The sequence below is a fragment of the Plodia interpunctella genome, chromosome 18 (assembly GCF_027563975.2).
Source record: "Plodia interpunctella isolate USDA-ARS_2022_Savannah chromosome 18, ilPloInte3.2, whole genome shotgun sequence".
NCBI classification, from domain to species: Eukaryota; Metazoa; Arthropoda; class Insecta; order Lepidoptera; family Pyralidae; genus Plodia; species Plodia interpunctella.
Genome location: NC_071311.1, coordinates 5461595 through 5475292, shown reverse-complemented (window position 1 = coordinate 5475292; position 13698 = coordinate 5461595). Strand labels below are relative to the sequence as shown.

The following is a 13698-nucleotide window of genomic DNA, read 5'->3' as shown; positions in this document are numbered from 1 at the left end:
TAATAATTATGTACATACATTTTAATTCCTTGATATCTTTAGGTGTTCTCCTGAAGAAGGATATTGATTGACAGACGGATAACGAAAGGATACATTTTGATACCCAACCTATATGACTTGCAGTAAAATCTGAATCTGAGATACGGAACCAATTTACATTAATGTATTACAATACCCTTTCACAACGTTTATGTTACTGTTTTCTCTTATATATCATATCGAGTAGTTTCGATATTAGGTTAGGGAAATTGGCGCCAAATGCTTCTGGTAGTAACTCAGCTTCATGAACGATCCGTTCGTATGTGGACTGTTCAAATTCTTTGTACAGTTGAGGCAGTTGTAGTTCCTCATAAAGCTGCTTTATGCGATGCACATGCTGTGGATCTTTGCTGCCGTAGAATTCTTCGAATAACGCTCGTTGGTCTGGATTGCAGTGCTGCAGCGCTGTAACTGCTAACCAGGAGCATTTGCCTTCTTGAATATCAGTGCCTGCTTTCCCGCTTATACTTTCGTCGGAGAAACAGTCTATAAAGTCATCCTGAAATGTTAAAAATTTGGACTTGGACTTTAGGTAACTTTTATGTTATTTTTTATTTATTTACAAAAATAAAAACAACATTGAAATGCTAACAGTACAAAATAAACTCAAATAAAGTTTTTCTTAGCACTGGTATTCATCTTATGACGACATTTAATAGAATATCGACATACATTGCCTTTAGCCACTTCGCTTGATTTGTAATAAGAAAACATAGATTTAAAGAAATATATTATACTGACCTGAACTTGAAATAATTTCCCCATTTCTAATAATATTCTTTCAGCTGCCTGTTGGGCCTTCTTGTCAGTCTTGTTCGCCATATACAAAGCGAGAAAGCACGGCAGTTTGTATGTGTAATATGCAGTCTTATATTTGACGATAGCATAGTATCTATCTATCGTGAATAGACTATAATCGTTTTTGTTGCGGTGGGCCATTGTGTAATCCAAATGTTGTCCTATCGATGTGTATAATAAAATCTGAAATATAAAAAAAAAAACTGAATATTTAAGTATATATCAAACTTACATCTTTACAGGATTGTCCTACTCCTAATACAATAAATGCAACAAGCTATCTTCCAAAATCACACCCAAATAAATGATGTCAGTCATATTCGTTACATCTACTGAGAATAAAACTTCTCAATCGATCCATAACATGGCAAAAATTGGATCTACTGTGAAAAACAATGATTGGCTATCAAAATGCTATCAAATTAATAACCCGAATTTTCCATTCATACACATACTAGGTAATACTTCAAGTGCCCCGTGTGTCTATGGCAAAAAAATATCTCGTGTGTTTTTCACCATTCACTGCAGGGGCTTAGGCTCAGGGGATTTGGTTGATTTTCGAAAACTAAATTTAGCTTATGTTTGAGCTTGTCTACCGCTGAAATATATCATGAAAATTGATTCCATATGAAAGCATAAGATATAGACTTTCGCATTAAAAATAGAATGGCTAACAAAAACAGTTTATTCTCCCAAAAGACGTAAATCGGATATTCCTACGTTTTATTATTTTTAAAACGATGTCGTAACGTATGACCAAATTAGGTTATTCTTAACATAAAAACCGGTATTGCGGCACTATACATATTTGTGTTGGATCATGTTGCGGCATCTTTGTTGGTGGTTTTTCTAAGATGAGTTGATGAATCACTAAGCCAGATAAAGTATGTCATTATTCCTTGCGGAGCCAAGGCTCGTGCGTGAGACTTGAAGACTTGATTAGCTTGAAGGCTTAGGGAAGTTTACTAGATTTCCCATGTGATTGCTCTAGATGAGAAATCGAGGAATTAAAACATAATTTAATTCGTACTACTCCACATATTAAATATTTCGTTATCACTCATAATTTGCATGCAGTGTAAATCACAACATGCAATAAACATCATATAGTGATAACGGAAGCCATAAATTTTATCTTATAAAAAATAATACCTACAATTTGTATAACATTTGTCTTTTTTAATAATATATTATGTCGAAATAACAAAATATTAGCAAAAAACATGAGAAAATACAAATTGGTGTTTAAAAAAATTGAGACACACGCTTTACTGACTATGTGTAGGCAAAGATACATAACAAAAAAAAATATTTTGTTCATAAAATTAATAGTAAGGAAAACACTAACTTCATTGAACAGCTCCATAATCTGTGAGTAGTTGGGTTTATCGCAGAAGAATGTCTTCAGTGTGTTCATGATGGACACGTAAATTAAGATGGCGTCGTTGATCGCTCCCATCCCAACTTCGGGTATCCGGTACCAGCAGGGAACGCCGCGGCGGGTCGATGAGCCGTCTATTATGTCGTCGTTGACTAGTAAATATGCTTGCAACTGTTGGAACAAATATTACAACATATGTAAAAAAACTCAAGGTAGAGTTTATGGTCGAAAGTAAATATTTAGATTGATGCGCCTCAGATATATTAAGGATTTTCAAAAGTTATTTGGAAAACAGGAAGCCGATGGTTAAAGAAATATGGCGTTCCCCAAGGTAGCGTTTTAGCACCTACCTCGTTTCTGATATACATTGACGGTCTTTATTGATTGGACTTATGTAACGCCGAAATCGTCGCCTTTGCAAATGACACAAAGTTTTTATGTACTGGAAAAGTTTGGAACCAATTGGGGCAACACACTGACCACTTCTTTAGAACTGGCATAACCAAGCTGAATGTAAACTAACCAGTTATACAAAATACATGAGTTTTAGTATACTGCTGTTTTTACGTATAAGACACGATTTGTACAAAATTTCAAAATAATTTTGGGTACCCCTTACCCTAATAATAAAATATTATCGAAGATTGAAATTCACTTACGCACCTCATACTCACGTAAAAAAAAATATCTCCCATTTTATTGGGACTACACTACTTAAATTATTACCTTTACTATTATTACAATTAGAGCAGTTTTCTAGCTTCATAGACATATTATATACGTATATAAATATAAGGTTTAATTTGCGAAATTACCTATACCTGTGCAATGTAAAAAGCAATAAATTAAATATGAATTGAATATTATATCGTAATGTAATCGAAGATCGTAATATGACATATGTTGAACATTTTAATAATAAGTCATACTTAAATGACTTAATTAGTTAAAATAAAAAAAAAATGTTTACTCTGTGCAAAATTAAATCTTCATTGTACACTTCAAATAAAACCCTCTTACCATAATTAAACTTCCTGTACTTATAATATTGTTAATTTATATAGCAACATATAATATAGATTGTTTGTTATTAACGACGATACAATAGGTATACTTTTTTACTAATATGGCATGGCATTGGCTTCAAGTGAAGTTTAAATAACATGTAACTTTTGATGTACTTACTCACCTTTACTTTTGAGTTTACCGACGTAATGTTAATAAATAAAATATGTGATATTCACTACAATATCAATTTCATTTAGAAGCAAATAAACTAAATGTAACTATTAAAGTATATACTGGATGATTGTGTAGCGTGTGCTTCCGCCCTAGAACAGGATCACTCAACTCTCATTAGATGTAGTATGAGGCAACTAAAGTACACATAAACAAGGAAGCTCATAGGAACAATTGTATTCCCAAGGAGTAAAATCACAGCAGAAACTTCGGAATTCCTCTCCTCTTTCACAAGACCCCGGGCTTTACGGCGTTATAGCTCCGAATGCACCCTGGAACATGAGATGAGAGTCTAGAGTAAGTTTATCTTACCAATTCGACGCACCATCCCATGACGCGTGCATCTCTCAAGGAGTCTTCAGTAATTTTTTCTGGATCCTCCAACATTTCATATGCTAATACTGTTGTGAGGCCGCGGGTTTTTTTACCACCGGCCAGGTTGTAATCTATAACCTATAATGTTTAAATTTAAATAATATCAGTATTTAAATTCTATTCAAAAGAGTAAAGGTTACTGAAGCAAACTTGCTGCCTCTTAATCTTTTTAACACTGTTTCATTTTTAACCTTTTGTAATAACATATATGGTTGAAAATTCAAGATGATGTCAGCAGCCACACAACTTATGTTGGCAATTGGTTTGAATGTGAAAATTACAAATTTGTGTGAGAGGATTTTTGTCTTATGAATAATCATAATAATGCTCTTTTAAAGCAAATAAGTCTATATAGTTATTTAGTAACTTATTTATATGATAAAATCAAACCACATTATGATATATTTATTTTACAAGAAATATTTACCAGATAATGGAAAATGAATGAGATCATTACTCTTTTCATAAAAAAATCTCATCTGAGTGATTTTTAAGTTTCATCCTCAAAGTGTCAGAGCTCAGGACATCCTTAATAGGTATGTATAAAAAAATTAACTAAAAATATAATACAATCAAAAAACCAAAATTGACAAAAACCTGGAGTTGAGCTCAAAAACCCACCTGTTCTACTTTATGTTATCCTTACATCTATACTATTATTATAAAGAGGTAGGCACTTGTTCGTATGTTTGAGGGGGGTAATCTCTGAAACTATGGACCCAATTTCAAAAATCCTTTCACCATTAGAAAGGTACATTATCCAAGATTGCTATAGGCTATATTTTATCTCAAAATTCCTATGGGAGCGAAGCCCCGGGCAATATCTAATATTATAAAAAGAAGTCCCCCAGTTGTGTTTCCTGTATGAATATGATAAACCCAAAAGTACAGAATGGATTTGTGGAAAGTTTACATGTATATTTTTTTCTGAGAGAAGATGGGGCGGCCCGCTAGTCAATTTAAATTAAATAAATACATACTCTTCTAAGCCAATTAGCTGCATCAGGCACTTCAGCAAAGTGTGGTGAGGTTAACAAAGAGTCCACAATGCATGGTAAAACATCTTGGAATATTTCTCGTTCTTTCTTAGACTGGTAGATGGATAAATTAGCTGCCATTTGTATACTGCCTACTGTCTGTATAGACCTGGACACAAATAATCAATGAAAAATAATTATATACTGCAAGAACTTTCATTGCAAGTAGTGTTTTCTTAACATTTTTTTTTCTAAGTTATAAATGTCTATGTTGCTTTGTAATGTTAATAAGTTGAAAAATATCTGATTCCAACTGCCTTCTCCGCATGTAGCATAATATGGTTTTGGTACATTTGTTTTTAAATGCTATTGTATAGCTTACTGTCGATCAGATATGGTTTTGTGATGCTAATGACCTGAATATTATCAGATAGAAGCTGTTTATTGTTATTTGTGTCATGAGAAGTTAACAAATTGAAATATTAAAGATTATCTATGAAATAAATAATCATTCATTATATTAACGTACTTGAATACTAATTAAGTAAATACGAAGCAAAAATTACGTGAACTTATATAGTTACAATTTAATTCATGATAAATTGCAGATACAATATTAATTTACCTGGTAAATTTCACTTGGGTACTAATTATTTTGCTGGTTTTATTCAAAAATCTCAAGAATGCGGTAGGATTCATCTTTACTATTGTAATAAACACTACACTAAAACTTTCACTCAAAGAATTTATTTAGATCTAGCTTCGGTCGCTCTTCCTCGTTCCATACACTTATCTAGCATTTTCATTTTGTAGTATTCAATTTTGACAATGTTATAAAACATTGTGACTTCTATGCTGGTGTTGCTAGAAAACTTTCGAAAGTTACCAAAATCATCAACGTCGTTACATAGTATGAAACAATGTTTGTCTGTCCCCCTATGTATGCTTAGATTTTTAAATCACCTAACGGTTTTTTTTAATTGGTAGATAGAGTGATTCAAGAAGGTTTATTTGTATACAATAACATAGAGACCCGTCCGTAGTTGGGGAAGGTTTTTAGTTGACTATAAAAAAGGTAGGTAGGTATACGATGTAGACTTTTGTACACTACTATGTAATGTTTTTATATCTGTGACTACTAGGTCTGTACATTTGGCTGCCTGCGGCGAGCCGGTGACTGGTTTCTAAAAAGTTTGTGTGCGGGCGTTTATCATGATTATTTGTATATATTATTTTTTAAATTATTACATGATTATTTTCCTGGAAATGCACCTATTATTTTACTGGAGGTGAAAATGCATTCCGCTTCATTTAATCTGAAAGAAGTGTTATTTGTACTAAAAAAGTAACAAATATAAATTCTGGTAACTAGGTACCAACCTATCTAGGTACCGTAAACTTCTGTTCTGACGTAAACACAAAATGAAGTGACACTGACATTAGTCCTCACTTGACAGTGACAGTAAATATGATTTTTAATTATAGGCTTGTACTGTTGAAAAATTGGTAAAGTTACTGCTGTCAAATGGAAGTAACGTTACTAGAGTTACTAACATTATACTGGGTTTAGAATACTGGGTAACAGTCGACTCGAATAATAGGCGCTGGTAGATACATAGAAAGTAAAGCATCAGAAAGTTTTACCATGTTATCTTCTTCATAGTCGTATTCATTATGGCTGAGGGTTAATAATCAACCAGTGTGCAGGTTTCCTCACGATGTTTTCCTTCACCAGAAGCAAGTAGTGGTCGATGAAAACTACTATACATGAGTCAGATTGGTATACAAAGTCATGTGTCACGAGTAGGATTAGAACCTGGGACTTTTCGATCCACAGGCGGGCGTCTTAACCATTACCTACACCACCAGCACAGCCCATAGATATATCGTTATAACTGTTTATAAATGTGTACAAGTTGATCGCCGGATCCTTCTTTATATTTAGTCGGTAGTTGGCGCAGTTCGTACGATTAGCGGCAACGTGACAACAACACCTTGGCATAAAAAAGTAGGTACCTAAGTATCGACAGTTATAAAGATTGGTAAGTTTGATTGGTAACGATATCAATAACGAACTTTACGGATATAACATTATTTGACGTTACATATTGCTTCATCCATAGATTTAGAAGGGCTTCATTTATAGATTTAGAAAGGGCTCTGCGCGCCTTATCTCTGATTTCTTAATATGTTGTTTCTTACTATGATGAAGCCCATAGAGATTTAATTTATGATGTGGGACTAGGGTAGGCGGATGATGATGAAGGACAGGTAAAAAAGGTAGGTTATGAACATAAAATTACTTATACACATATTTCAAAACCTTGGAATTCTTAAAGCGTACCTACTAATTCCATGGTTTTGAAATAGGTAAGCCCCACAGCTAATAGCATTTGATATTAATTAATAGCATTTATTAATAAATGAATATTAATTTCAATAGCATTTTATATTAATTCATTCCATGGGTTTAGTAGGTAGGTACATGGGTTTAGTTGTAGTACTTACTGAATCCATGATTCATTCAGAGTAAAAGTAGATTAAACATCTTTTATAAATTCCCATTCATCTTTAGAGCTTTTATATAATGAAAATAAATAAATTAAAGAAGTTTTGATATTATTATAATAACATTTTATTTATTTCGACATTGATGACTTTTGCGACACAAAACTTATGTAGAAAGGCATAGAAAGGATTGTTTCCTCTAGTTAAGTAAGAATAATTATAGGTAATACACGTAAAATTAGTGTTATAAGTTTATTTAGAATCAGACCTATTTAAGAGCAACTACTCATAATTGAAATATTACATATATACTTACTTACCGAACTTAGTATTAGTAAGTCATTAAGTAGGTACCTATTCTATTTTTGATAATAAAGAAAAATCACAAGCAAAATCTTTCAGAAAACCTTTTATCTATCTACTCAATATTTGTGCATTTAAAATTTTATCTCTGATGCAAAGCACTGGTTGGATGAAATATAAAAGTCTCTTAGGACCTAACGTCAGGCTGTAGGTAATTGTTTACAAAGATATTATCGCGAGTTAAATTAAATTCGATTTATATAAAAATCTATCAACGAAATTCTTACACTAACTTATAAATAAAAATAATTTAATAACCTACTTAATGGATGCTTCGCCTAAAGATGTTGTCTAAAATCTTGAAAAATAAGTCGTGGGGCAAGCCTCTTGTGACTTGTTGAATTTGTGTTCTAAGGAGATCATAAGTAGCTTCTTCATATACCGAGTATGTGTGCGGAAGCTGCAGTTCCTCATAGAGATCCTTGATAATGGCAACATCTTCAGGCTTGGAGCTGCCGTAGTGGTCTTCCATGATCTGTTTCTGAGCGGGAGACGCCCTTTGCAGGGCGACGACTGCCAGCCACGTACATTTTCCGTCTTGAATGTCCGTGCCAGTCTTTCCCATTACAGATGGATCTCCAAAGCAGTCTAGGAAGTCATCCTGTAATTTTTTTATTTATTTGTTAATTTAAAAATTATCAAATCAAAAATATTTAGCTAAAATACTGGGAGTAAGTCCTAAGTATCTGTGCTTAAACATAAAAAAATACCAAGTTATTTGGAGAAGATTATAAAAAGACAATTACTATTCGATTCCATAGTGTTGTTCAAATTCAATTCTGTTTTACGAAGGTAGCTTGAGTAGAAATAAATACATTTCTAACGTACCTGAATTTGGAAGAATTCTCCCATTGCCAATAGAATATTTTTCGCTTGTCTGTGCGTCTCTGGGTCGTCTACCCCCGACATAAGCAAAGCCAAAGTGACAGGCATTTGAAAGGTGTAGTAGGCGGTTTTGTACTTGGAGATGGCTTCGTATTTGTCCATGGTGAATTGGGTGATGTCAGGCTTGTCGGTCTTCATTAGAGATTTATCTAGGTATTGGCCAACAGAACATTTGAGCAGCATCTGTAAATTCGGAGAAGGGTTTCATTTAGTATTTATTATTATAGGTACCTATATACTAGAAACCTCTTATAAAACATAGAAGATACCTATACATATTACCAGTTTAGCCATCTGACAGGATCTCCAAACCTAGCCCTTAACAAATTAAAAGTAAGTACCTATATAAAACAAGCTTCTAACCTCATTGAAAGTCTCCAGGACGTTCTTGTAATAAGGTTTGTTTCCGAAGTGTCGCTTAAGTGTGGAGTACATGGCGGATTGGACTAGAGACGCGTCGTTGATCCCTCCGAGGCCGACGTCCGCGCGCCTGTACCAGCAGGGAGCGCCGCGGCGCATCTGTGTGCCTTCGATGATGTCATTCTGGAGGAGCTGGTGGGTGTGGAACTGTAAACAATATTTACATATCTTCATTCTATCCTATTTTATAGATACAGATAAATATTAGAAAATATTTAGTATCTAATAGAGCTTTTGTAGATTTGCCATCGATATTTATCCCTTACGGCGTGTGGTATAGATAGAGCCAATAGATATGACACTGGATGGACACGTTTAGCTGTAGCTGTGTGGTGGCCTTATTGTTGATATAGAGAAATAAATAGTGAGCTTGCTAGCCCTTCGAAAAGAATCTCCAGTTATATTTTGGTACCTATAGGTAGGGAATTAGGCAGGAAATTTAAGAGAAGGTCCCTCTGGAAGAGGTTAATAGGTTTCTATTGATTCAATAATCGATTAGAATTAAATAATCGAGTCTGGAGCGACATGCTGAAGGCGTATTGGAAATTTAGGATTTAGACTAAAGAAGGTCAATGTAACTATCGATTAAATAATGGAACCTGGAGCGACATGATGGGGGCGATAGAGAATGGCTTATCTGAAGAAGGTTAATATCAATCGAATAGATAATCGAATTTGGACCAACATGGCGGAGGTGGACGTGCGTTAGCTGCAAGCTGGTGGCCAAAACTCAATTTTGGTTTTGGGTCGCTGAACCCGGATAGTAAGTTTTATCGATCTTGGTATATAAGTAGGCTATATATTTATTTTTCTCTTCAATGATAATCTAAATATAAGATTTATAAATAAACTTAGGTATCAAGAGAAAAACCTAACTATAATTATAGGATACGATAGCAACACAATAACTTTATCAATTGCTATACAAATCTAGGTCAGCTTAGATTCCCAGGCACCATTAGAGAAAAAGTCGCTCATTAGTGCAAAGTACAAATTCATTAATTTGTGCATACCCCATTGGTGCAAATCCGTGCCTCAAAATTACAAAACTTTATTAATTACTCACAAATAAAAATCTATGTTTTTCTTTATCGCACGTGATATTGATAAAGTCCCATATTTTGTTGATCCAAAACTTACACCGACCGATTAACGATTTTTTTATTATACCTAAGTACCTACTTAGGTAAGTTATGGCACGAATGGTGGTGGTGAAAAACTCGGTATGGATAAGATAATGTTTGCTGCATGCGTGACTACATGCTACTTTTATGGAAAAATTTTTAGTACTAAAAGTAGGTAGCTAGGTAATTATCTAGACTCAAAACAAGTCAGGAATCTAGAAGCACTAGAAATGCAGGGGAGGGAATATTCAATCAAGAGACTAAATACATAAAGAACGAGTTTTATCGTCCATTTGAAACAGCCAAGGCCATATTCACAGTGCTAAACAGAAACCTGATAAAATAATCATTTTTTGTGTTGTTTCCATGCGTTACGAAGCTAATGATCACACGCGTGCGCGTGTCAAGTCAGAGAGAACCAAAAAGTTGCCGTCATTGTTAATTAACGCTAACAATTACATATAGAACAAACAAATATGAAGGAATAACATGTTTATTATAATTGTTTATTACATAATTGAAGTGTACTATTTTATTATTACTTACGTGCTATCTATAGTTAAACAATAATTTTCTGATTTCCTTGTTGCTATAATTTCATGACTTTATTTGATCGATCCTGACATTGGGATTGATTTATCCATTTTGCACGTTATAGATAGTTAGATCGGTAGCAAAAATCTATACATACTTTTGAAGCCAATTTAGTTCAATTATGTACGACGTATGTACGTATCTACTTAGGTGCCTAATGAATAACGTTATATTTCATATTGTGACATTTCCAAAAAAAAATAAAAGCCGCGATTGGATGTTGTGCTACTTACAATGTCTAATAAATATGACAATGTGATTATTTCGTGGCTGAGAAAAAACATTTTTTTTAATACCCTTCGGGTATTTACGGGTGGATGAGGGAAAAATCTGTAGTTAAGAACCCAAAAGATCGATAACTTACCATTTCTGTGCACCAGCCCATTATGTTTGCCAAGTGTACGTTCTCAGGTGTGAGATTTTCGTCTCTTTCCAGCATTTTGTACGCAAGCACGGTGGCTAGACCTCGATTCTTTTTCCCGTTTGGCACATTGTATTGCAAGAGCTGCAACAAAAATAAACCTTATTTGAATAACTTTTTATTATTCTTCATTGTTTCCGTGCTAAATTTGTTTGAAAAGATGTGTTTGTTTGAATAGAATTCCGATGATTAATTTCTACGACTTGACGGTGATATCATGCACAGGTCTTGAACAAAGAAATAAAAATATCTTTGTTTGCTCTATTTTGAGCAAAAATCATTAATATCTTCTAGCAACTACACAACAGAAGATAACAGTAAGTTATTTAGCTATCAAGTCTGTTGTCATGTACCTACTATACAATTAGAATTTTACATGTATCTATTGTTTATGCGACCAATAAAACATACGCTATGAATTAGGTAACAATACGGTGACAATTGATGTTAAGTGAGTAGACCATATAAATGTAACCATGATATTTCCGTTGCCAATTTGTGTAAGTATAAACATTGAAAATTAAGTATATAAAACAAAGATTAGGCCTAGACTTATTAACGAACTTTTAACGTGTTTTATATCATACAAATAAATATTTCTAGAATCGAAGTTTTTCTTTTGAATTTTAGATTTAAAAATAATTAACGACTCTTTCATACGAGTAATTAGTTATTTGCCAGTGATAACTTGTTTCGATCATTCAAATTATCTGACCGGTTTTTTTCGTTTAGTAACAAGAAATAAACTTGAGATCAACAATTTTCATCTAAGTTATGTTAAGCAGCTAAGACAATGGAATATATCAACTTACATGCTAGCGACACGAACTGCCTACATGAATGAAAATAGGTAGAAAATTTGGTAAACAAGTTTTCGTACAACCCAAAGTCCATAATTAGCATAATCACATCATGGACTGACAAAAACCAGACATACCTTAGCCAGCCACTTGCCGGCTTCTGGCACGTCGTTATGCTTGCCAGCCTCAGTGAGATCCCGGATGATATCCGGGAAACAGGCCATGAACTCCCGAGACTGGTCCTTGGTCACGGCCAGTCCACGGGTCGCCATGGGCATTTCCTGAGAAGTCAGGGTCGACAGGAATCTAGAGATTTAAAAAAACTGGTCAAGATTCCTGCTGCGATTTGGAAGAATCTAAAGCCTAAAACTACTACCGAACTACATTAAAGAAGAGTCAACAACTCTTAATTATCAACTCCTCCTGTACAAGTTTTCAAAATGCGTCTTTATATGTCATCATAATAAAAAAAAAAACTACATCGAGTCCGAGGCCAAGTATCCTAACAAAAACTTACAAATATTTTATATTGCTCATGTCGTTGCCGTTACTTAGAGGAAACAGTTTAAAAATAAATTTCATGCGTTTAAATAAATACCTATCCTTAATTAGTGCAGCAGCAACATCTAAATTTACTAGGTATATTACATTCCATGTCGATAGGATCAATTAACCCACGTCTAATAATTTACCAATGTATTTTTGAATGTTCTTACTCGAACATTAAAAATAACTAGGTGCAATAAAATACTTACTAAACAGGTACCTAACTGCAAATGAATTCATCTAAGTCTACCTTAATCAAGTAGGCATTGAAAAGTACCTGTATTAATGATTTAACATGACCATTGTGCATGATATACGGCTTCTACATTATGCAAACTTATGTCGCTCCCGTTACAGAGTTCACTGACCTGTGATATTTCTGCAACTTCAGCAACTTCTTCGGAATGCCGATGTCTTCGTGGGGCTGCGGCTTGCTCACCGTGAGGTCCAGTCTGGGAGCCATCGCATCGGAGTTCGTAACACTAGTCGTCTTGCTAATTTGCCGGCTGATCTCCTTTTTGTAGATTTGCAAAATCCTTTCCAAACTTTTCTTCGTAGAAAACATCTTGTCTACAGTTTTTTATGTCTTTTGAAAATTATAAATACTTCAGTATCGCGATGTGGTTCTGCAGTTTTAATACAGTTTTCTTAAAATTGATTGTTATCACTGCTAGCGCGCTGTCTAATCAGTACGAGAACGTATGACCGACTGATTCTTTGTTGTGCTTGCCTTCTTGCTTGAACCACGACTCAAAATAAGGCCAGTGTCGGCTACACTGTTTACATTTGTCAAATCGATATCGATATTCTTATCGCTACCTTTTTTGTTGCATTGTTGTAGTATTCGGTAGTGTTTACTGCTACGTTACGTGTCCAGGTGGGTTTTTGTTACTTAACAATTTTCAACAGTCACCGTTTATTATTACTTGAATTATACTAAACATTTTATTGACCGAAGTAACTTGACGGACCTCTACCATCTTTTGGTAATTTATGATCCTTGGATTTATATATGTATCATTATTTAATATCTTCTATTATTTATGTATTTATTTATGAGATATTTATTTATGATGGTATATATTACGATTTATATATGTATCATTATTAATATCAACTTCCAAACTAGGTATATGTTGTCGATACATTTATCAGGGCATCCTTATAGCTGTTGCGTACGCAGCAAAACAAACCGGCTATCCCCACTCCCATGGCGCGCCACGCGGGC

The 13698-nt window shown here is 34.0% G+C and overlaps 1 protein-coding gene across 1 annotated transcript; it reads right to left on the bottom strand.

Moving 5' to 3' along the window:
• Window positions 1-56: 56 nt before the first annotated feature.
• Window positions 57-13176, bottom strand: LOC128677488 (uncharacterized). Its single transcript, XM_053758382.2, has 12 exons — window positions 12839-13176; window positions 12062-12230; window positions 11068-11208; window positions 8929-9132; window positions 8509-8748; window positions 7989-8281; window positions 5192-5206; window positions 4813-4957; window positions 3770-3910; window positions 2186-2389; window positions 781-1020; window positions 57-538 (listed from the first exon to the last, which is right to left on the bottom strand). The coding sequence occupies exons 1-12, from the start codon at window positions 13033-13035 to the stop codon at window positions 194-196; spliced, it is 2334 nt and encodes a 777-aa protein (XP_053614357.1). The 5' UTR covers window positions 13036-13176; the 3' UTR covers window positions 57-193.
• Between the last annotated feature and the right edge of the window lie 522 nt (window positions 13177-13698).